Genomic DNA, 23123 nt, shown 5'->3' with positions numbered 1-23123 from the left:
CTTTTTCTAGATCAGTCCTGGTAGGTAGGGTAGCGTTTGAATTTTGATAGATGCCAAAGGAGAAACAAAGCTATCCTTAACCACTGAGCTGACCTGCTTGTCCAATTTAAGCGCCCCATCAACAATCACACCAAGATTCGTAGCCTGAGATCTTATGTGAGGTGCTAATGGGCCAAGGGAGCTGGCAAAGACCTCAGCCAGGTCAGGACAACCGAACAGGACAACCTCAGTTTTACTTTCATTTAGACTTTTCGTGAGATAACAAGCTAACCAGATGCAGCTTCAGCCTCCTCAGGTAAAAATTCAATCCCCGCTTTTCGTTGGACCACCCAACCAAAGCAGCACGGACAGCGCTTAAGACAAGTCTTTGCGCTCGCTAAAGTTTGTGCCTGTATAATCCCACCATTATATGAGGACAAAGAGAAAAGCCTCAGACTTTGAAGTATTTTTTTTGTAAAGCAGAAAATACATCCCGACTATTTCCCAGCCCGTCTAAAAAAATCCATTTTGACAGCACCTCACTACACTACATTCATATTTATTATCAAATGCTTCAAGCCCACACCGTGTGAGTTTTACAATAGCTTTTACAATAACTTGGCTACACATTCCTGTACAATAGCAAAGTCTAATTATAAGAATCAAGCAGAACCCATGTGTTCTTGTGATATATTCATAATTTAGGCGGAGAACAGAAACGTAGTGTTGGGAAGTCAAATGATTTCCTTACGTTTAAGTCGGCAGTTCTGTACCAACCGACTGCTAAATAAAAAAAAACCAAAATTCTTTCCAGCTTAACAATAAGACTCAACAATAAAACCAGCCTGTTGAAATGTCAATCTATGATTTTGGAAAATAAGAACCTCCGAGCAAACACTCGCCACTTATCCTGCTGGCCTACTTTGTGTTTTTGTCTGTGGGTTGGTGCTGAGTGGCCAAAGGGGAGGATTTACAGTGTAAGAGTAGCACACTTAGGAAAGTGTCCTCTTAATCTTCCCATTGTCTCTTTCATTCAGTAAGGAGAGGCCATTGCCTTATACTCATTTCTGACATGTTGCTGCATGAAGGCTGTGCTGGTCAAAACAAAAAAGTAGGTGGATCGGTTAAGGACCAGACAGTCCAAACATTCAAAAGATTCAAAACAGATACACATAAGGAAGTTACCTAGTGTTAAATCTCTACCAAACATACACAAACAGAACCCGTTTTTAAAAAAATACCAAGCAAGAGTTAATTTGGCAGGTGTGTCTGGTCTGTTAAAAAAAGGTTTTACAGAGTGAACATCCAAAAATTAAAACCTATCGCGCACTGGTATAGTACATCCCAAATCCCATTAAAATGCTGTGTCGGGCAGCATTCAGAAGTACGTCTCGTGTCTCAAAAATAAAATAGAGCATTCACTGTGTTTTAATCCTTGTATCTCTCCCTACAGACATGTGCCACCATCACAGTAGTGATTCCTTTCATGCAGACAGACGCACACACAATAACACGGCATATGAGATGAAAATACTTTAAATACACCCATACTTTCAGTACGCCCAAGGAACTAGGCAAAGCATTAAATATTAAATCCTAACCCTATAGTATTATGTGTTGCGTGTTTCTTTTTGTGCGCGTGTGTGTCTGGGTATTTGGATAAGAGATGTTAAAATGTTTCAGCATTGTTTGTCTGCCAGCAGGAGAATTACGCAGCCAGAGGGAGAAAAGTTGGGCAAGGCAACTTGGTGCAGTCGATGAAAAACACATTAAACCTATTTCCCTTCGAAATCAGAAGATGTTCAGGAGCGCCATCAGCTCAGAACTGGCAGCAACCAGTGGGACCCAGGTACACCCACCTACTGTCTGGATACGTCTGCAGCCAAAAATCCATCCCTCTGATATGGAAACAAGGCCAAGAGACTCAACGATGCACGAAAACATAAGAACTGGGGTGCAGAGAAATGGCAGCAGGTGCTCTGGACTGATGAGTGAAATATTTGACTGTAGCAGAAGGCGGTTTGTTCGCTGAAGGGCTGCAGAGTGGTGCAATAATGAGTGTCTGCAGGCAACAGTGAAGCATGGTGGAGGCTCCTTGCGGGTTTGGAGCTGAACTTTTGCAAACGGGGTTGGGGATTTGGTTAGGATTAATGGCGTCCTCAGCGCTGAGAAATACAGGCAGATACTTATCCATCATGCAATACCAACTGTAACCCGTATGATTGGCTCCAGATTTATTCTGCAGCAGGACGAAAATACAGCCAAGGTTATTAAGAACTATCTTCAGCGCAGAGAAGAACAAGAAGTCCTGGAAGTGATGGCGTGGCCCCCACAGAGCCCTGATCTCAACGTCGTGAAGTGTATCTGGGTTTACATGAAGAGACAGAAGGATCTGAGGAAGTCTACATCCACAGAAGATCTGAGGTTACTTCTCCAAGATGTTTGGAACAAACCAAGTTTGTTCAAAAACTGTGTGCAAGTACCTAGAAGAATTCTCTTCAAGGCAAAGGGTGGCCACACACACACACACTTCCATACTGTACATTTATAGACGCCACCTTTTAACACGTTACTGCAGCAAATCCACACACACACACACACAATTACAGAGCCCTGGCACACACCTGAAAACACAGAGTACGTTTTGAACTGCACTGCAGCATTCGAGCACACATTTACGTAATTGTGTTCACGAACTAGCATCACGGTGACGTGCTGCGACCAGTACGGTGCCATCCTTAGTACAAAAAACCTTAGAGGAATTTGTGATTAGAGTCCAGCGTGCCAGGCTCCCAGGCTGCCTCTGATTGGCTGATTGAAGCAAACTAATGAATGACTGCGTAAAGAAGCAGGAGACTTATTCTGGTCTGATTAATGTGTTTTCCTCAATGCCAATTAAACACTGATTACACAAATTAACAACTCTGGGCCACCATAATCACTAAGTGCTCACACAGGGACTGGCGTTGATGGAAAGGGCTACATACGCGCGCGCACACACACACACACACACATACACACACATACAGACACACACACACGCACACGCACACACACAGACACAGAAACACACACACACACACACACAGCTGTAAGGCACCACACCCCATTTGTCCTTCTATCCTTGCCCAAAGCCCATCAAATGCTGCCAGGCCTGGCAGTTGTTATAACCTAATGCTTTTAGCTGCATGTCGTCCAAGATAGAGTTACCGACCACATTCACCAACCGCCCTCTCCTCCGACTCGCTCGCCTTCCCTCTCGCACGCACACACACGGGGGAAGAAAGAGGGAAAAAGAGACGTCACCCAGGGCCACGCAAGAGTGCGCACACATCAGGCCTCAGACAGACAGCTGGTGCCAAAGGGTGCAGTTAGTGGATCCCCCCTCCGGGATGGGTTCCCACCCCCTTCCCCCTCGCGGGGAGCCAGAGGGAAAGAGGGACAACGAGAAGCGAGATTAAAGGGAAGGAAACGGTTGCGGGAGAGGGTAAGGGGGGGTAGGCGAGTGACACAGCAAGAGAGGAGTGGGAGAAGTAAAAAAAGGGGAAAGTTTCTGCAGGCTGAATGTAATGTGACACCGTGGGGTGGGGAGGAGGGAGGGAGGGGGGTGGGCTGACAGCATGGAAAGACAGTCTAAGAGAGCACGAGGAGAAAGAGATGGAAAATAAAAAAAAAATAAAAAAAAAGTGGTTTGCAAAACTCCTTGAAATTCCCTGACATCACATGTTCGGGTGTGTGTGTGTTCTCGTTAGCGGGAGCCGCGTCCGGTCCGTCTGTTTGTACGCGGGTGTACATTTGTAAACGTGTGTACGTGCAACACAATGAAATGTACTGTTTCAGCAGAACTGCGCTGCAGAAAATTGAAAAACCGAAGAATAAAACAGTTTCCCTCCATCCGAGTGGATCCACATGCACTCCTTATGAACCCGCGTGTGTGTGTGTGTGTGTCTTCGATAGCCGTTCTTTGCTTTTGCTGACAGTTGGTTTATTGATGAATTATCTTTTTTTGGGGGGATACTACATTAGCTCGCTGGATATGAACAGATAGACTGATTACGCGTAATATTGTTCCCCCAGACAAACACATTTCTCTCTTCCTCCGCCTCCCTCGCTCCGTTCACGTCTTGCGACGACGTAGGTGTGATGTCTGCAGCGCCTGCGAGTGTGCACTTGCGCTTGTTTGAAACGGCCCAGCTGTTTCTTTATGCAAGCCTAATACATGCGTGATGCAAGGTAATTAGATGTAGAGTAGGGTGACCATGAGGGGACAATGGAGAAGGAGAAGTGCGGCGACATAGAGGAAGGCGGAGAGGATTGAGATGGGAAGGATGAGACAATTTGTCAGCGCTGATCATTGTCGAAAGCATCTGGTTTACAAATGATTCCCGCGCCAAACGCACGTTTGTCTGTACACCTGACGCATACAAAGGCTCAGAGCCCACGTGCGCGCAACCTGATGAGCAACTGACATCTTAATAAGCCTCTACGTCAGACAAAGTGACTCTGAAAGCACATAATCAAGTACACTTTTGCCAAGAACTACACTAAAGAGCGCTTTCCGAGGCCTGCAACAAACACGCCCCCGCAAACAAACACCATTCAAGGTGCGTCTGCCGGCCACGACAAGCTGTTTAGAAATGGCGTCTGCTGTAATCGGCATAATGTTCGCCTCGAGCTGTGAACTGACATTTAGAACGGTGGATTATTGGAGCAAACCCACACAGCACCTTTCAGAGAACACTAACATGTTATTAAACAGAAGTGTTACAGATTACCGTTATAATGCCGATGCTGCACCGGCCACATGACAATTTGTGGTTTCACTGCACAAGTCAGACCTTGTTTTTGTCCGCGCGCATTTATCGTAGACTGCTACAAATTGGTTCTCAAAACCTGAGGAGGTGGGCGGCTGTGAAGAGCGGAGCTGAGCCTTGTGCAGCGGTGGCAGTAAAGACACGGCGTTACTCTCACTGGTCCGGCATAACATTATGACCGTGTGACTCGTCAGAGGATGGACATGGACCTTCTCAGGGTGTCCTGTGGTGTCTGGTAACAGGATGTTGTTAGTGGGGGTCTTATGGGTGGAGGAGAGGGGTCTCTGCTGGGGATGGATGCTGCCACCAAGAAGTGTCATTACCATGGGTTGGGGTTGGGGGTGCCTGGTCTGGTCTAGGTCTAGGTAACATCCACACAAATACCAGATCCAAATGTTTCCAAGCACAACACTGAACAGTCACAAGATGGTCAATGTTATTAACTGTTCCGGGCAGTGGTTTTAATGTTGTGGCTGATAGGTGTAAATCATCAGACTGTGTAAATATGGATGGAGTGTCCCAACTTTGTTGCATCGGCCAAACAGGCGCTATTTTGTCCGAGCTGTGGGCAGCGCCATCTCGTGATTTTGGAGCCAGAGTCTGCACGGAACAGTCCAACGACCTGACCACATTTCCTGCAGACTCACTCGCATTTTTGTTAATACCAAGCTCTACTTTATCCCCACCAGTTACAAGAAAATGTCCAAATTATTTTGGATGGTCTAATTTCGTTTTAGTGTTTTAGTTTGGCCCAAGTCCCATCCACTAACACGGAGGAGGTGGAGCTTATGACCTATACTGCAGCCAGACACCAGGGGGAGCTCTACTCGCTTTGGCTTCACATTTGAGGAGCTGTTCTGTCGTCCATCTTCATACTGTCTATGGTTTAAATGAATCAAGTCTCCTATGTGGTCAACTAAAGACAGGTTAGGTTTTCCTAGCGAGGACCAGAGGTACATAATCACTGACGTTTCTGATGCTACGGTGAGATGCTAGCCTGACAATGAAAGTATCCATCACGGGTCGTTCCTGAAGAAAATGTCAAGCCAATAATCTATCTGTTGCACTTTTTCCTTTACAACAAACAAACGCTTTACTGTGTGACTGACGCGTTCTATGTCGCCCAATTTTCACAGACAATTTCCAATTGTCAAAAATCCATTTGTAGCAAACTCTCTTATAATATGCTGAGTCCCGTCGTCCATGTGAAAAATGAAACAGCGGCATGTGAATGAGAGCGATTCAAGAAGGAGTCAGTCCTTCAGTCAAAGCTTTAAGCGTAACATGGGCCTAAAACGAAGGGTTAACAAATCAGCTTCACACACCATCCTGACCTCTGGTTTCCTGCACTGAACTTGTCATTTTTACAATCACGGCGACTAAAGTGCAAGTACTATGTTGAAGCACTGCAGAGGGAGATGGAGGATAAGTACACTATTAGAAGGAGGACTGCAGTGTCAGCAAATTAAAGTCGATGTGAGCCAATCAAATCAGCCCCTCTTCTCTCCTTTATAAGCCTTTACAGCGCACACTTTAGTGGGTGACAAAAAAACACAGCTGCAGACGAAGACTAACCCTGCATCAGTGAACTCTGGCATCAGACACAACAGCCTTTAGCTTTGTCAGATGAAAAAATATTTAGTTTATTTAAGTTTTTCATCCATCATATGTCAACGTTCCCATCACAACTTACTAATATAGTTTTGCCAACGAGCAAAAGCAACCTGAGTGTTCACTGAATTGTGAATTAAAATGGAGAAAAGTAAGTAACTTACCGGTTTGTGCGCGTAAACTCAAACTACTGATCCCAAACGATTTTGTTTAATAAGAATTTAGGGTCACTAAGGCCACACATTAAACCCGGTTTAGTGCACTCTGCCACTGGAGAACACAAACCTTTTAAAAAACTTTCTCAAAAGAAACCTTTGTATCTAAAGAGGCCCATTCATTGAATTCTGTGTCGTTCCAAATAAGAGAACATAATTAAATGTAAAACTCTTTGAAGGCTGTTATTTTGCTGTCGCGTGAAAGCAGCACAAGACGCATGGTGTAACCTAGCGAGGGCCCGCATGAAAAATGGAACTTTTACCATTTACGGTGGCATTAACGTCTACTCCCGCATTGTCAGGCCACAGCGGAAATGTTTTATCCAAGTTTTGTATCATTTATAACAACGTGATCATTTCTTAATATTGCTGCTACTGTTGTGAAACTGGGCCGGAGGGCGTCACGCACATCAAAAGCTCTTCTACAGGTGGCGGACGGATTTTGTCGCTTTACAGTGCGGACACGTTTCCCCCCGTGCTCGCAAACATTCGGAGCCAAATGTCACGTCCGGCGGAGTGATGTGACGACAGGTCGGGAAAACGCGACCAACCAAACAAAACAATGAGCGGCACCGTTGCCCGCCACGAACATTCTGCTGAGTCAAACACGAGCACCAGAGAAAACACAGCTGAGGCACCAGGCCTGGGATATAACTCAGGATGACTGAGGTACGGGGGTGTTTGTGTGCGCGCGCACGCGCGCGCGCGTTCAACTCTCCAGGAGCTCAGCCCAGCGTACTATTGAAGGGTTTGCATCAACGGGCAAACAAGATAATTAATTTCTCTCTTTCGCTCGAACGCTTTCATTTTATTTTCATTTGTTTGCCCTTCTCTCGTTCTATATTCACAAGATAAAGTGAATCCTCGGAGAGACGCAGGCTTCCCTTCCACTGTTGTGGGATAACAAACTGTCTGTGTGTGTGTGTGGCACTGATATGAATGCGTGTGCACCTCCCCTTACCAATTACAGTGAGTGGAGGAGGAAAATAAGCAAGAAAGAAAGAAAGAAAGAAAGAAAGAAAGAAAGAAAGAAGAATGATGTGCAACGGCTGGGAAAAGAGATAAAGTGTGCGATGGGGGAATTAGAAGAATGGTAAAGAAAATAGATAAAAGGAGCCAACAAACTATTTTCTCTCTTCTTTCCCTTTGACGATCTCACCTCATCTGTCTTGACTAAGAATCTTTGATTATGTGCGTTAGCTTTTGTGCCGCCTTCTCTCATCCATCCGTCTACTCCAGTGACCCCCCTAACTGACAGCCTATTCCCTCTTTCCTCTCACTTTCCTCTCCGAATTACTTATTTGCACCCTTTGATTACTTTTCTTCATATCAGCGTATCTTCTCATCCATCTGTGCCCACTCATTTCCCCGTCCATCAATCAAACCCACCTTTGTTCTCCGGTTTCAGAGGAACAGTTTGTCCTGATTATTACCCACTCGGCCCCTTGTCAATCAAAATATTAATTCATCAACGAGGGGGGGAAAATAGACACGGGTTAGAGAGGTTTTATGTCTTTAGTTGTGACTGCCAAACACTAGTAATCACCAAAAATACTTTCATTAACGAACTCTGCCTCCAAATTAGCAGAAATCCACTTGAGCTGTGGGAAAGTGGGCCCACTGATAGCAATCCAGTTTCTAGTGCCACCTGTTACTGTGATGTGGCTTAGGTGATGAAAACTCGTAAATGGAACGAATCCCTGAATGACGATGGATGAAATAAAATATAATAGAGAGAGAAAAATACATAAACGCTGGAGTATGGAATCTGAATGTCATTATGGCCTTTCAAAGTAAAATAATTACACTTTATGCTAATTGCAGAACTACAACTAATCAACAAGCTTTTGTCTTCAATGTTTTTAGATCAAAGACCCCAAACTGATGGAGAGATTAAGTAGAGACCCACTCCCTACTATATGTGTTCTGTATTAAACTCAACCTAGTGCCGTTTATTAATATACATTATTATCATTTTGCATTCAATGTTAAGCTATTCAAATAAAACACAGTTCAAATATTCATTTTGTTATACAAGACAAACATGCGCAACTGTAAACACTGCTGGTGAACTGCACTGTTAGCTTCTCTTCTGCTAATTTTCTAGCATTCTCTCGTCCAATGGCGGGAAACTTGACAGAGTCAGTGTGTAATATGTGACCTTGTGATTGGCTCAACAGTGATAAAGGGCGGGGCTTACTGTGTACAGGAGTCTTAGATTGACAGGTCTCGAATAGTGTGGTATAGTCCGTCAAAGGGTGCACTATTGCAGAATGTCTTTTGCCTTCTTTAACCGCTTTACTAAACTATGTTGGATTCATGTTAATGTGTATTTAAAGACATTTAAATTTGTGGGAGAAAATTGTGGGGAAACATTAAAATATATATATATATATACATATAAAAAATGTCTGATCAACCAAAGCTTTTGCAACCCTCCCTGCAGTACCTCTACGGGCCCCTAGGGGTCACGGACCCCCTGCTGAACACCTGGGGTTTCATGACTTACAGGGGCAAAGAACAAAAAAACTGCAGCACACTAATATCCAACTATGGTAAAAGAAAATTAGACTAGGACGTGAAGGGAAAAACCTAGACAGCATAACCGCCCGCATCAGTACACAGTAATAATCCAAAATTGAGAGCGTGGTAAGATTTTCATTCGGCATTAACAGAAAGTCAGACGTACAGTAGCTGTGTCTTCGAATACGGTTGCTGGTTTTAAGAGTCAGGTCGCACAGACCTCACCCGCAATAATACATGGATTCATTTCTGCGGAAAGACTCTTGTCCCACCATGTAACTGCAGAAATGAAATGAACTCAGTGGGGTGTGAGTGGAAAAGCATAATGTATGAAGCACAACTTCACAAAATAATAAATCATAGATCTAAAGTGGGGCCTTCCCGAGGACACAGAAATAAAAGTAGAATAGTCTCAACCAATGCACCTATAGTGCTTTATACATGGGAAATATTTCCCCTCTGGCCCCCCGTGGGTGGTCTTACTCCTTCAAGCCCGGGCCCTCTACCAGAAACCCACAGTGTTCCCATCCCCATGAGAACCACTGTTGTCTTCACCCTCCTCATTCATCTTTTCTAGTTTCCTCTTTCAGGAGACAGGAAATTAAGACACGCACTTATTACACACTCATCAGAAGCTGATTCCACGTGCTGCAGGCTACATGCTACGAGGGAATACGCTTACAACGGGGGCGCCTTACTGTAATTAGTAATTTCAGGTTTCAATCTAACACAGACGAGGCGATCCGGGGACGGATTCGTGTTTTCAAGAACAACAGGTGGAAACGAAACAGCAGGTGGTTGGAGACGCACACACACCCAGCCTCTCTCCCAACACCTGGGAAATGCCTTTAAAATCCTGGGCTCGTGTTGCCAGCCATTACGCAGCAGCACCAGATTAGCTGAAAGCCTGAGAGCTGCTTCACATTGAGGCGAAGACAGTGGCTCTTTTCTTTCTTCTCCTCGTCCAGAACGTTTCAGTTAGCACCGGGATTCAAACTGGCAACTTTCCAGTGAACGATACCCCAGCCTGTATATGTCTCTCTTTCTCTTTCTCAGCACTTCCCTCCCTGCGTCTCTCCCTGTGTCTCTACTTCCACACTGTTTCACTTTTCTTGACTTTTTTTTTTTCTTCCGCTCTGACATCCACAGAAAGTGCGAGTGGTAGATGGAGTGAGGATTGTTCAGTGGCAGAATATCAAGTATCCAAACACACCTGGCCAAGGTTCTCTATTTGTTTAGGTTTGTTTTCACCACGGTAAGGACATCACATGCTATTTGAATGTGATCTTTGCATAGTGAATCACCAGTCAGAGAATATTGCAGGGGTCAGGGTGATTTGAGTGTGGGAGTGTATGCCATTGTGTGCGTGTGTGTGCTAGAGCAGCATGATTTACTTGTTCAGTCCAAGGGCTTTACCTTGCTGCAGGTGTGTGTTCTCAGCAACCTGATGCGTTTGATCTGTCACAGGTGTTTGAGAGCGAGCCTCTCTCTGCATGTGCGTGTGTGTTTGCGGACACTTGTCTGCGTATGGTGCTTTATGATATAGGCTCAGAGCTATAAAAAAAAAAAAAAAAAAAAGGACACCTTTTGATCTCATCCAGGAATAGGATGTCAGGAAGTCCTACCCTATGTATGTTTGTGTGCGAGTGTCTGACAGTGTGTCTGGCCAGAGGTTTTTAGCTGGGTCCTTTGATCCAAGAGGTAGAAGAGGGCATACTTCTGTGAGGAGCCAGCCAACGGTGCGGAGACTTGGCCTGTGCTACAAAAGTGTGTTTCACTGAGGGGAAAAAAAGTTCAGAAACATGTGGCCAGAATCAAATACTGGTGACTTTAATTTGTGCAACATGTTTGTGTGTGCGTCACCTGCTTTTTATGTTAGTCTCTCAAAACATAACAGTGAAAACAGACGCAACGTCTTATGACTTTTTATTTGTCAGACAGATGGACGGATGCCAGCCCTTGTTATCTGAAGCGCTCCAGAGTCCAGCAGTAGTAGCATTTGCATATATTCATATGGACTGAACAAAAGGAACAGAGGCAGAGGCATCATAGTAGCAAAGGCCACATCCTCACGTTCCAAAACAATCTTTTTTTTCTCCAGTTTTTGAGTATTTCTACGCAAATTTCGATCCATTGCAAAACTGCATCTAGTCGTACAAAGGGCGTAGTACATATCCCAGGCCTATGCGGGGCACTGTTTCTGCCACATAACTCAAAAATAGAAGAAAAGGAGGCGGAGCATGCAAATCAATTCTGCTACAGTCCTGTTAGTGGTGAACTAACAGTATATACTGCCACCCTAGCAACCCAACAAGGGTCAATGTCGGATGCAGCACCGTCACAAGCCTGTGGTCCGCCATCGATGTTTGAGACACTGGGGGCTAGAGAGCCAAGAGGCGAGGCGATGACATCATCATCGTGTCCGTATTTTAATTTCGAGGCTACACATTATTCTTCTTCATCCTGGTACCTGGATTCAAAAAGGTGCAGCTCCAGGCGCCAAAACATCCAGATCCGTCATGACGGTCGGCCTAGACGAGTAAGATTTATACGGCCTCACCCAAAAATTATATTCATGTAAACGCGGCATTAATAAAAGATCAACAGAAGCTGGGGTGTACCACACCAGGAGTGACCTTGGGTGCAAAATGTGATGCCCCTTAACCACCTAGCACATGACTCCAGGTTGTAAGACGCTAGCAGGCGCGGCATGGACATGGAACGCCACAGCCAAGGTGCTGTCATAGCGTATAGAGTACAAATGACTGTCCATATTTGTTAATTGCAAAAAGTTAGTGCGCCTCTATTTTAATTTCAAGGCCAAATTAGAGTCCATCTGTTCAGAAGTGTTTACAGTCAGTGTAACAAGACTCAGGTGTTTAAAGTCCCATCTGTTTGAAAAGAAAAAAAATCAAAGCTTTGTCACAATCTGATCTTTAGAACAATTGTTTGTGAAATTGTTTAATGGCACGGACGAAGGGGATTTACGAGGACTCGTAATTTAAGAGTTTTAACTGAACGACGGCTCAATCTTAACCTTATTTTAAGCCCAACCAAGAAAGATCACTTCAAAAGCCAGATTCATAACAGCCTAACAGGGTAACGTCTAAGCAGCTAAAGGCCTCTATCATTCATGTCCATAAATCAACCATCAGGAGAACACATGGTGGAGTGGCAAGGACAAAGAAACTGCTGTCCAGAAAGAACATTACTGTCCATCTGCAGTTCGCTTAAAATCATGTGGACGAAAGTCGAGCTGTCTGGTTTAAATGAGAGGATCATGTTTGGAGACAAACGGTGCCGTATTCCAGCATCAGAGCTTCATCTCGTCTCTGAAGCACGGGGTTGGTAATGGCTCGTCATCGTCGTCGGACCAATGAATTCTGAATAATAGCAGCCATTTCTAAAAGAAAATGCAAGGACACCTGTCTATGAGCCGAATCTTAACAGAAACTGGGTCAGGCTGCAAGAGAGCGAGCCTGAGAACACAACTCATTCCACAAAGAAATGGTTAAAGAAGAACAATATGAATGTTTGGGAATGGCCATGTCAAAGTCCTGACCTTAATCCAACAAACTGAAGCAGATCTGAGCTGAGGAATGAGCTAAAATACCTCCAAGCCACTGAAGGCAACTTGTCAGAAAATACCAGAAAATGTTGCTGTTCTTGCTACACAAGGGCATCACACCAGATACTGAAAAGAAGGGTTGGGATTGGTACCGATACGTACAAATGATTCGTTTTCTTGAATGAACCAATATAAAAAGCTTAATATTTTTTTTGTTTGGGTTCTACTCTGGAGTCATTTATATAAAGATTTTAGGCGGCACTGTGTATATGCAACACATCACTCACTTAACACACTCGTTCAATTTCAAGGACAAACCAAATACATTCAGCTCCACCATAGTAGTTCAGCCAGTACAAAGCCACAGCATGAACATATGACAATTTGGTTTTGTTGGAGGTGCTCGAACCTGATTTTCCAGTTTCGAATGGTCGATAAATGATGGGGCGAGCAGCTTATGCAAAAAAGGGAGAAGAAATTTTCATATCATTGTGTGCAGATACACAAATAAAGCTCTCGAGCCCGAAATGATAAAGAAACTATCTCTTCATTGCCTCTCACTTGCGGAGATGAGCTCTCCTCCTGTATCCTTCCTCAGAGCATAAAAATACTATAAATAACCCACTTTGGAACTATTCCTAATAACACCAATCTCACTAAATAAGTGGACAGTCTACGCATGACCTTAGAGATAAAGTGAAGTATGGCTTGGAGAAAAGAAAGTAAACCGCTAACAAGCCTTGAATTATGGTGATAAATATATCACAGGGTCGTACTTAACACAAATGCAGAACTTACAACAACCTCCAGTATTCATGTACAAAATATGTTTCATTAATATTTATTCCAAGTTCAAGGCTCGTAATTACTGCTTTGACAGAGGAGGCTAATCCTCGCGTGGCTGTCCATGGTTCTTTTTAGAAGCTCGTCTGTACATAAAGTTGCAGCGATTCGACCAATCACAGGGTTCAAAGGGCTCGATACCATTAAAACCCATGAAATCTACTACATATGATGAAACTGTCACATCGCCCTTTGGTTTGGTTTATTAGTTCTCGCCTCATCGTCCTCTGGCTACAGCTTATTCTGAAAGCACTGAAAGAAAACAACTATTTGTCACATATTGGTTTTCCAGAATGAATAAAAGTAAAACAGATATATAATATGAGGACTTTATACCATTTTCACAATTGACGAGGTATTCTGTGAATGTGGTTTATTTTTGTGTCAGGAACTTTTGGTTTCCTGGCTTTTCATGTCTTTTTTCATTTAATCAGACGCTGTAGTAAAATATACACAGAGGTCTCGGGCGGGAACAATCAGCCAAGATTAAAATTCAGGTAAAAAAAAATTAATAACAAATTCAGAAAATTAATGAAGGTTTGCTGGTCAAGGTTTCCGGGTGTCTTTCTTTTCAGAGCATTTGCACTTGTGATTATCTTTCTATTGAACTCGTTATCGTGTACGTGTGTGTGTGTGTGTGTGTGTGTGTGTGTGTGTGTGTAGTAGTCAGTACAAAAGCCATGCCGTAAACCACAAATTTGCAAAGCTTATTGTATTCAGTCTTTGTTAATAAGAAGCTATGTATCAGATGTCCTAATCAGCAAAGGTCTATAACAGGATTGTGCTCTATTGACAGGTGTTTCCATTTACAAATATTGATTTAGCTTATATTTCTTTCATATAAAACAATGCATGAGCACATCAATGTCAACACACCAGCCAATTTATAAAGAATATGAAACATGGCTTTTAATCATATGGTTTGAATTTTGTTTACACTGTCTTTCTTTGGCAAAACATCTGATGGGCTCAATGCTGACGTATTTTCTGCTTTTAAGTTAATACAGGAAACGTTTATGAGCCATTTAACGGTTTTAACTACTTACTTGGCTATTACGAAGCAACCTTTGGCTTGTAAAACTGTGGTGGTGAAATAAGTATAGAGATCATTTACTTCATTAGCGGTAACCTCAGCACACTTTCAAAAATCTAATCTTATATAAAATCACATGACCCCTTCTGGCAGATGTATTATTTTTGTTATTTTATTATTTTTTTATTATTTTTGTAATTATTTCCACACAATGCCGTTTTTACATTAAAAAAAGTTACAATTTTTTTTGTGTTTATGTACTTAAACCAAATGGGTAGTATAAATAAATATGTTCTATTTTCAGGATAGCTGCAGCGCAACACAGTATTGGAGCATTTAATTACTAGTCACTAAGCAGGCACACTGTCACTCCTTCACAGTGACGAAAATTGTTCTTGACGACAACTCCCCACAGCATTTTGCTTTCACAAATCAATATCGTCAGATTTGTGTATAACTGCCAATAATTTGCTCAGCGACTACAACAAAGTTTTGTTTTGACTTTTCATGACTCTATCCTTAATGAGATCCTTATTTACCGAACTCAAACAATAAACTAGAGGGCTGATGTTTGCACTTTTTTCTGGTATTGACGTATATATTTTTTTCCCAGCATGATTTACAGACAGACGCATCCACAGGCAGCCCTGTGCTGCTACGGACTGGTGCAGCCCATACATTGGCCTTAACTCATTAACAGAGTGCGTGCAGCTGGAAACTGTACTGTTCAATAAATGATTATGTTTTTGGTTAAACTGAGACTTGGAACATTTGTTGTCATTGTGTCACTTTTATCATGTAAATGATGGGAGAAAAAGCAGTATCGGCTCCAAGTATCAGTTCAGAAAAATCGGCAGCAAGTATTGGCCAAGGCTGATGTAAAATAAAATCGTATCGGACCTAAAAAATCATCAATCTGTACTATATCAATCATCATTTTATCACTTGGGACTGGATCTCATCATCACTTTCTGGATTTATTAAGGACGGGTTTAAATGTTACAGACATTCATTTTATTTAAAAGTCAGTCTATATCCTTAAGCTTGCGACTGCTCAGGAACTATTTTCAAGCTTAATATATTCCTCGAGTCAAACATTGGAAATGCACAACTCATAATGAAAAATTAATAGAAAAAGTGCTGTTGTTATTGATATTTATTATTCCATATGCATATCCAGGGTTAAATTAAATGAATGAAAGCTAGATTAATAAATAAGTGTTGTGAAAGCGCGTGTTCATTCACCAATGTTCCTACCTGCTGATCTCAGGTTTGACATCTTGCAGCCAACAAAGTTTTGAAACCATTCTGCTTTTCTTGGACATCTTGCCTAAGAAACATCTTAAAAAGCACAACATATGCTTTTTGTGCTCTCACCCCACACCACTTCTCACACATGTACACACATCAATCAATATTAACCCCTCCAAACATCTTACACAATCCACACCAAGGCCTAAACAGCCTCCACTCCACCTGCGCGGCCTGCGGCACTGGATTCTTCCGTCCCCTATGGGGAGATTCAGAGGGAGGAAGGAATCATAAAAAAGAGCCAAAATAACACACAAAAAAGTGACAAGCGCAACCCAGGCAAGACAGAGAGGAAGGCTGAGGGAGATCGCAACATATCCCACTCATACTTCAAAGCTCCGTAGAGGTGTTTTTGAGGACTTTAAAACTCATCTTCTTACAAAGATGAGAAACCAGTGTAGCTGTGGGCAGAAGCACAAACGTGATACTTCACACAAGGAGATTTTAGGAAATTATCGATGCGCCTTTTATTATTATAAGTTGAATACCAGGGCTGAGTACCACTACTGATTTCCTGGAATAATTTTAATGAAAACTATTTTTACTTCACAAGGTCCTGATTCAGTTACATTCAATACCAGTTCGTTTAGAGATATTTGAGCTTCAAAATGATTTTACTTTCAGAACGGTTTTGTTTTTGTCCACGCTTCACCCTTCAGACCTGACGGCGTGCTCAGACTTGTAGCTCCTGTCATGCTTTGGATTTCCCTCACACAAGCGCAATCTCGCAAGACTAGTCATGAGATGTCAAATGAGAGGATGCGGGAAGAGTTTGTTTTGTTTAATAAATCGAAACCCAAGCTTTCAAAGGAAGATTGATTTGAATCGGAAGATCTGATTTGTTAAAACCCAACCCTGATGAACACGTACCTTTAACTAACCAACCTCGTGGTAACGCTACAGTGGAGTATGAAAAGTGAAACCCACATTTACACACTGAGAAGTTATATTAACAACACTGGAAAGTTGTGTGTGTTTCTGAACAAGAAGATGGGACACACACGCGCGCACACACACACACCAACACACAGGTGATTATCTTCCATTAGGGGACTCTGGCTGCTTCTCTATAGCTGCCACTTTGTCTGCTGTGAGAAGAAAACACTCAGGACTGATGGGGGTTAGCATCAGCCTGACAGACAGACACACACACACACACACAAACGTAACACACACCTGCCAGCAACACCTACTGTATGTAGTCCGCAGTCCTGTCAGGACCAAAATCTGTCCAAGTACCAGGTCTACACACACACACACACACACAGGTGCCTATGGAAACGTGGTGATTTGTTCCTCCTGACAGACAGGAAATAAGGGAGTCGGCCGGGGACCTCACTTCCTCTTAGACCTGACTAACCTGACATCTATCAGGCACCCCTGCTCCTACAGCCACACACTCACGCTGTCCATTATCTGGATTCTTTCTCTTATACACAAGCGCGCACACACACACACACACATGATCACAATATCTCAGGCCTTCGAATCTCTCCCGAGGCTTTCTCAGGTAAAATGTGGGATTAAACACTTTCCTGTAGCCAGCATACATCACAATCGGCAGGTTGCATGCTAAAGCACATGAACATAGAATAAGAGCAGCCTCTTGCACAATGCGTTATTTTTATATGCTTCGGGCAAGCACAAAAGTTAAACATGATATTCATAAGAGAGTCAGAAGATTGTTGTGCACGAAAAATGTAATCAGTTACATAAGGCGTCTATTTTACTCTCTCCTCATTACAGACGGGGTTAAGCGAATCTCCACGTCCACTTTAACGGTTCCACAGTGATGGGAAAGAAGGACTCTTGTGCGTGTGCGAGCGTGGGAGTGTGTGCGTGGGCGGGGAGCACGCGCGTGTAAAAGCTGCACGCTCGTCTGTTTGATTTGGGTTTCGACATCAGAACTTTCCCGGCTCACAGCCCGCCGTCCAAATGCCCAATCTGTAACCTCGATTCACTTATGCGTGGCCGGCGGTGCGGTCAGCACCGAGCCCCGGCTTCATGTGTCATATCAAACCTAATCACATGCTGATAGATGCACTAAGTAGGTCAGCGATGCAGTGGACGGCTTTTCTTGGCCCAGCAGAAGAAGAAGAAGGCAATTTCTGAATACTGTAACGTGGTGAGAAACAAAACTTTAGGTATTTAAGCCTTTAACTTTCCTCTGGGTGATATAAGGGACGGGAACCAATCAGGGCTCTGTGCACGAGTTGTGTTTGAGTAAATGCTGCACGCGGTATGTGATCTGATTCCATTGATAAAACTCATTAGAGGATCCAACCGACGTGGCCGACACAACCAACACACTCAGCCAAACCCATCAACTTTCTAACTGTGTGCCAACTTTAATTACTCAAGAACAAAAGCACTTCGAGTGATTCTGAATTTAGCGATAGAAACGTCAGAGTCTTGGCTTTCAAAAGAGACCAAGACCACGCGTGATCTCCACAATGTTCATGAAGAGCATTCAATTTACTTCCTCCTTAATAGGCTGGAATGACGAGAGGTTAAAATTGTGGCTGATAATTTAATACGTTTTATGTTAAACAACGGTTTAATAACTGGGACACTCCATTTTCATGCTGTTACCTCGTGGCAAGGTGAGCAATAATGACACCCAGCAGTATTTTCCCATTAATCCTTTGGTACTCGTAGGCCGCTGTCACTTATCTACATCAGCCTCTGTGTTTTGTGAACTTAATGATCCAGAACCCTCGTCGACACGTGAACCCCTTCTGACTTCTGAGTTGAGTTTGAAAAACTTTTCAAAGTACTTTGCAATTTTTTTCGAAAACGTTGAAAATTGCCAAAGTGCACGGGGATCCCGCCGCAAACAAGGTGGACTTCAAGACAGTCTGGAAACCCTGTCAAAATGTCGCCTCCTTCAGCAGCAATATCGAAGACAATGAGGCATTCAGCGCCCTGTAAGTAACACAGAATATGAGTGACATTTTGAATCATGGTGTATTTGACCCGCCCTTGACTTCACTTAGAATGTAAAGTCGAGAACGAGGCTCCGTCTAGAAATGTGAATCAGTCAAACAGCTGGGGAGCAGAACCCACTCAGTGACAGAGAGGCAGTGGGGGAGGAGGGGGAGGGAGGGAGGGGGGTCAAGGAATAAGTTATGAATAAAGAAGGGAGGGCTGCGAGGTGAGCAGATGAGAGATGGAGAAAAAAGGGGAGAGGAAGGGGGGGGGTAGAGGGAGGGAGAGAGACAGTAAAATGCTGCCGTCACTTAAACTCTAAAATGAAAGATCGATGAGCTTATTTAAATGTGCTCCCAGAGACGAGAGTTGGCTCATATAAACCCTCGCATTTATGAGGAGGGGTGTGGGCATCGATTGATTGAGAGAAACGCAGAGAACGGCACAGAGGAAGGTGAAAGGGGGGGAGGTGGGGGGGAGAGAGCGAAAGAGAAAGGGAGTCGGGGAGAGATCAAGAGGATCAACCTTGGCTCATGAATTTCATCCTTTTCCTCCTAAAATAAAACGCTCTAACAAACGCCGGCGTTGGGGTCGGAACCTGGAAAATCTACAGCCTTCGATTGGCCGCCTGGCACGGCTCATCAGATCAATAGCTCCGCCCCTCATCCGCCGCCACAACCAGCTTCATCCCAAATCACTAATTTCCAATTCATCCTCCTCGCCCCCTTTGGGAAAGACAGCTGGGAGGAGGGCTGGCGCGTACGAGGGGGGGGACTGGGGGTTTAGTGACTTGGGGGGCGCCGTGGGTGAGACCTTGACATTAATGGGAGGACAGAAGGAGCTGAGTTTGCAACCACGGGAAAGGAGGAGGGGGGAGCTGGGCAGACGGAGAGAGTGACAACTGTGAAAAGAAGGGAGAGGAGAGCAACTTTTTGACACACACAGAGGTGTTGTCATTCCGTCATCATCGATTGAACTGCAGGCGCAGCTTTGTGAGTGACAAGCACGGTGCACCGCATTCCCCCTCCGCACACATTCTTTCTCCTCACCCACTTTCTCCACCACTCCCCCTGCTCTTACACCGCCTCCCCCTCCTCCTCCTCCTCCTCCTGTGAGCCACCACACTCTTGACTCTCACTTTCCTCATTCCTCCTCTTTGACACTCACACTTTCCTGCGCTTGACCAGCGCGCACACACACAGTCTCCACGCGTTCACAAATAGCGCGCACCCCCACTTCTCTCTTTCACACATAGACACACACTGACATTCCTCCTACCCCCCCCCCCCCCCCCACCCCCACCCACTTTGCAACCCCAAAGTCTTAGCCTTACATTCTGCCCACCATCTGTGACCCACACAAAAAAATGCGTGTCAACAGCAGCCCCGACCTTTCGTGCGCTTTTGTTTTGCCACTCTTGATATGCTCCCATGAGGTGCGCACACAACACACAAAAACTCATACACACAGGCATCTCCATCCAGCTACAAGAAAAAAAAAAAAAATACTATACTATAAATCATTGTAGCATTGCCACTCACGATTTCCAGCTCTGGCCAGGAATCAATAGCTTCTCGTATCGGTCTTCCTCTCCTGTTGCCGTGTACGACATTTACGCCACACCGGCGCGCTCCGCAACGACAAGTCACACATACTAATCTGGACCAGAGCAACAGGGTCAACGCGGGCCTAATAGCAGACAACTTAAATTAATACGCCGCTGCGTGTGGGGCTGCATGTGTATTTAAGCAGGTCACTGACTCGGAGGCGGATTATTAGCGTCTATAAACTGGTGGACTCACGCCCCCGTAACCCCATGTACATCCCCAGTACCTTAATCCTACAATCCATATATCATAATCACAATCATTTACAAATGCACTGCAGAATCCGCTTGACTTTATACATATATATATATATATATATATATATATATATATATATAAATAATTTTCTCCAATAAAAACGCCCCCCTATGTTGCTCTCCTGCAGTGACACAAGCACATCTCAACTCAAAAACAAACTACTCTACTTGGTGTAATGAATCACTTCTTGTATCCGGTTTACAAGTCATTATCTCAGCTTTTTCCCTCCCCAGTGGATCACGGTACCAAACCAGCCTGTCAGCAGGTGCCCTAAAGCACCTAAGCAATAAATATAAAAAAAATAAATAAAAAAAAATGTTGTATACACGGTGCGTGCGTGCATCACCCAGGAGCCAGGCTGGGGGCTCAGCTCTTACCTTGGCCGTGCAACATGTGGCAGCTGCTGCCGAGGAGGAGGAGAAGGAGAGGCAGACACCGGCTCCCGCTCCGGCTCGTCCCGGTCCTCATCGTCGCCATCCCGGCGCTCCCCGCCGTGGGTCCCTCCACGCGATCCGGAGATCCCACACGGTTAATTCCCGGTTTCATCCCGCTGGAGAGCCCGCCAATAGTCCTAGCTTTTGCAACTCTCTCTCTCCTTCTGCTTTGTGCACGACTGGGAAACAAATCTCGGGGGGGGGGGGGGGAACGGGGGTATCGGTACCGGTATCCGCGGGCTTTCGCTCCGGTGTTGGCGGATACCGGAGCTCTGGGAGTTCACCGGTGTCACTGCTGCAAAGCTCCCACCCCCCCAGCTCTTGCGTCCCGACTCCGGTGTCCTAAAAACTCACCAGGGCAGCGGTGAGAGGAGGAGAAGCAGGAGGAAGAAGGAGACTTTCCCTCACCAGTCCGGCTTCACGGTGCGACGGCGCCGTGGTCTCCGGCTGCGGCTGCGGAGTCCGTGTCTTCCTGTGACCCGTGATACCTCATTTTCATATGGATTGATCCGAGCAACAAAATTAATACGTTTGAGCGTGTTTTAGACTTATCGGCTTATTTCCTCTGCTATCGACCTCAAATCCCGCGCTTGTTTTGATGTCCTCACCGGGGATTTGTCCCGCGGGTCATTTGGCCGTCCAGACCGCCGTGGTATTAACAGGGAAGCGATAAAACACTTAAATTATCCATCTGCGGTTTTGCCTCTACGAGTGCATGCTCTAAAAAAAAAATTAAAAAAAATCAATCCAGTAATTGATTCTGTGAGAACACCACTCCGGTCCGGAGGCGGTGACTGAGTCTCTTAACGTGAGCGCAACTTACTGCAGATTTCCAGTGTAACCGTGGACCCAAGTGGCGGTGGATCCCCCTCGGCTCTCTCTCTCCCCCCCCACACCCCCCAGAAGGACGCGCTCTGCTCGGATACCACACAGGCTGACTTGGCGGTGGCACCGTTAACGCGCCGCGGGTCGGGTTACACGGAAAAACGACACAACAGGTTAGAAGAAGAAGAAGAAGAAGAAGAAGAAGAAACAAAAAAAAACGGAAAGAGGACAAGTTTCACAGCAACAAATTTGGGAGGGTGTTTAGCTTTTAGTACTTACACCGGTGAAAATTAGTTAGTGAAAGGAAAAAAAAAAGTGAAAACAGGGTGACTGCGACACCAGAGGGGTTCGCTTCTTATCCGGAGTCTCCAAAAAGCACTCCCTTAAAATGCGTTTAATTCCCCCTTCCTTCGTCCTCGTGGGGGTTTCGGTGATAAGTTCGCGACGTTTTTAGCCGGTCTCCTCCCCGTCTCGACACCCTGTTGAGGCTCGAGGAGCCGACTGAGGCGATGCGTCTCCCGCAATGAACACCTGCTCCCCTCCACACAGACGGAAAGAAAAGAGGGGGTTCGGCTGTTTCGTTAGCTCTGTCCAGGTAGCCTCTTCGTCCCTGGTCCTTTTCAGGAAATCGGCAAACCAATTGTCTAATTATTTATTTATTTTTTATTCCGAATGGACTTTTGCAGCTGATATATCGTGTAGTCTCTCCGTTCATCTCTCCCCTCGATCTATCCCAAACTCAAAAACTAAACTTCCATTCACTATCATCCGTCGCCGCTGATTGGTGGAGCCGGTCGCTTCCTCTCTTCCTATTGGACAGTCTGAACCAAAGTGGGGCGGGATGTAACGCCAGCACCGAGAGACTGGTGGACTCCACCAAAAAGCCCCCCCTCCTCCTCTCCTCTCCTCACCCTCAGCCAACGACCACAAGAGAAAAAAAACGCGTCCATTTACAAGTTCTCATTCAAAATACGCGTTTAAAGTATTCACGAACTTCGTGTTATTGGTCTGGTTACATGGCGTGAAAGAAGAGGGTGTCTAAAAGAGATGGGGGGGGGGGGTAATAGAGGAGGACCAAAAGGAAGAATAATATAGCCTGAGGATTTCTTTTTTCCCTCCTTTTTTTGTATTTATTTTTATTTAGCCTTTATTAAACCCAGGAAACTGACCGAGA

The 23123-nt window shown here is 44.7% G+C and overlaps 1 protein-coding gene across 2 annotated transcripts in view; it reads right to left on the bottom strand.

The window, feature by feature from the left end:
- The window catches only part of LOC125004304 (protein sidekick-1-like), a 243981-nt gene extending 221316 nt beyond the window's left edge, over positions 1 to 22665 (bottom strand). For both annotated transcript variants that reach the window (XM_047578816.1, XM_047578817.1), the window contains exon 1: positions 21068 to 22665. In XM_047578816.1, the coding sequence (XP_047434772.1) occupies positions 21068 to 21236 (169 nt within the window). In that variant the 5' untranslated portion in view covers positions 21237 to 22665. The remainder of the gene's footprint in view (positions 1 to 21067) is intronic.
- Positions 22666 to 23123: the final 458 nt, after the last annotated feature.

The sequence above is a fragment of the Mugil cephalus genome, chromosome 2 (genome assembly GCF_022458985.1).
Source record: "Mugil cephalus isolate CIBA_MC_2020 chromosome 2, CIBA_Mcephalus_1.1, whole genome shotgun sequence".
Lineage (NCBI taxonomy): Eukaryota > Metazoa > Chordata > Actinopteri > Mugiliformes > Mugilidae > Mugil > Mugil cephalus.
Note: the sequence above shows the minus strand (reverse complement) of the source record. Positions and strands in the feature narration are given on the sequence as shown.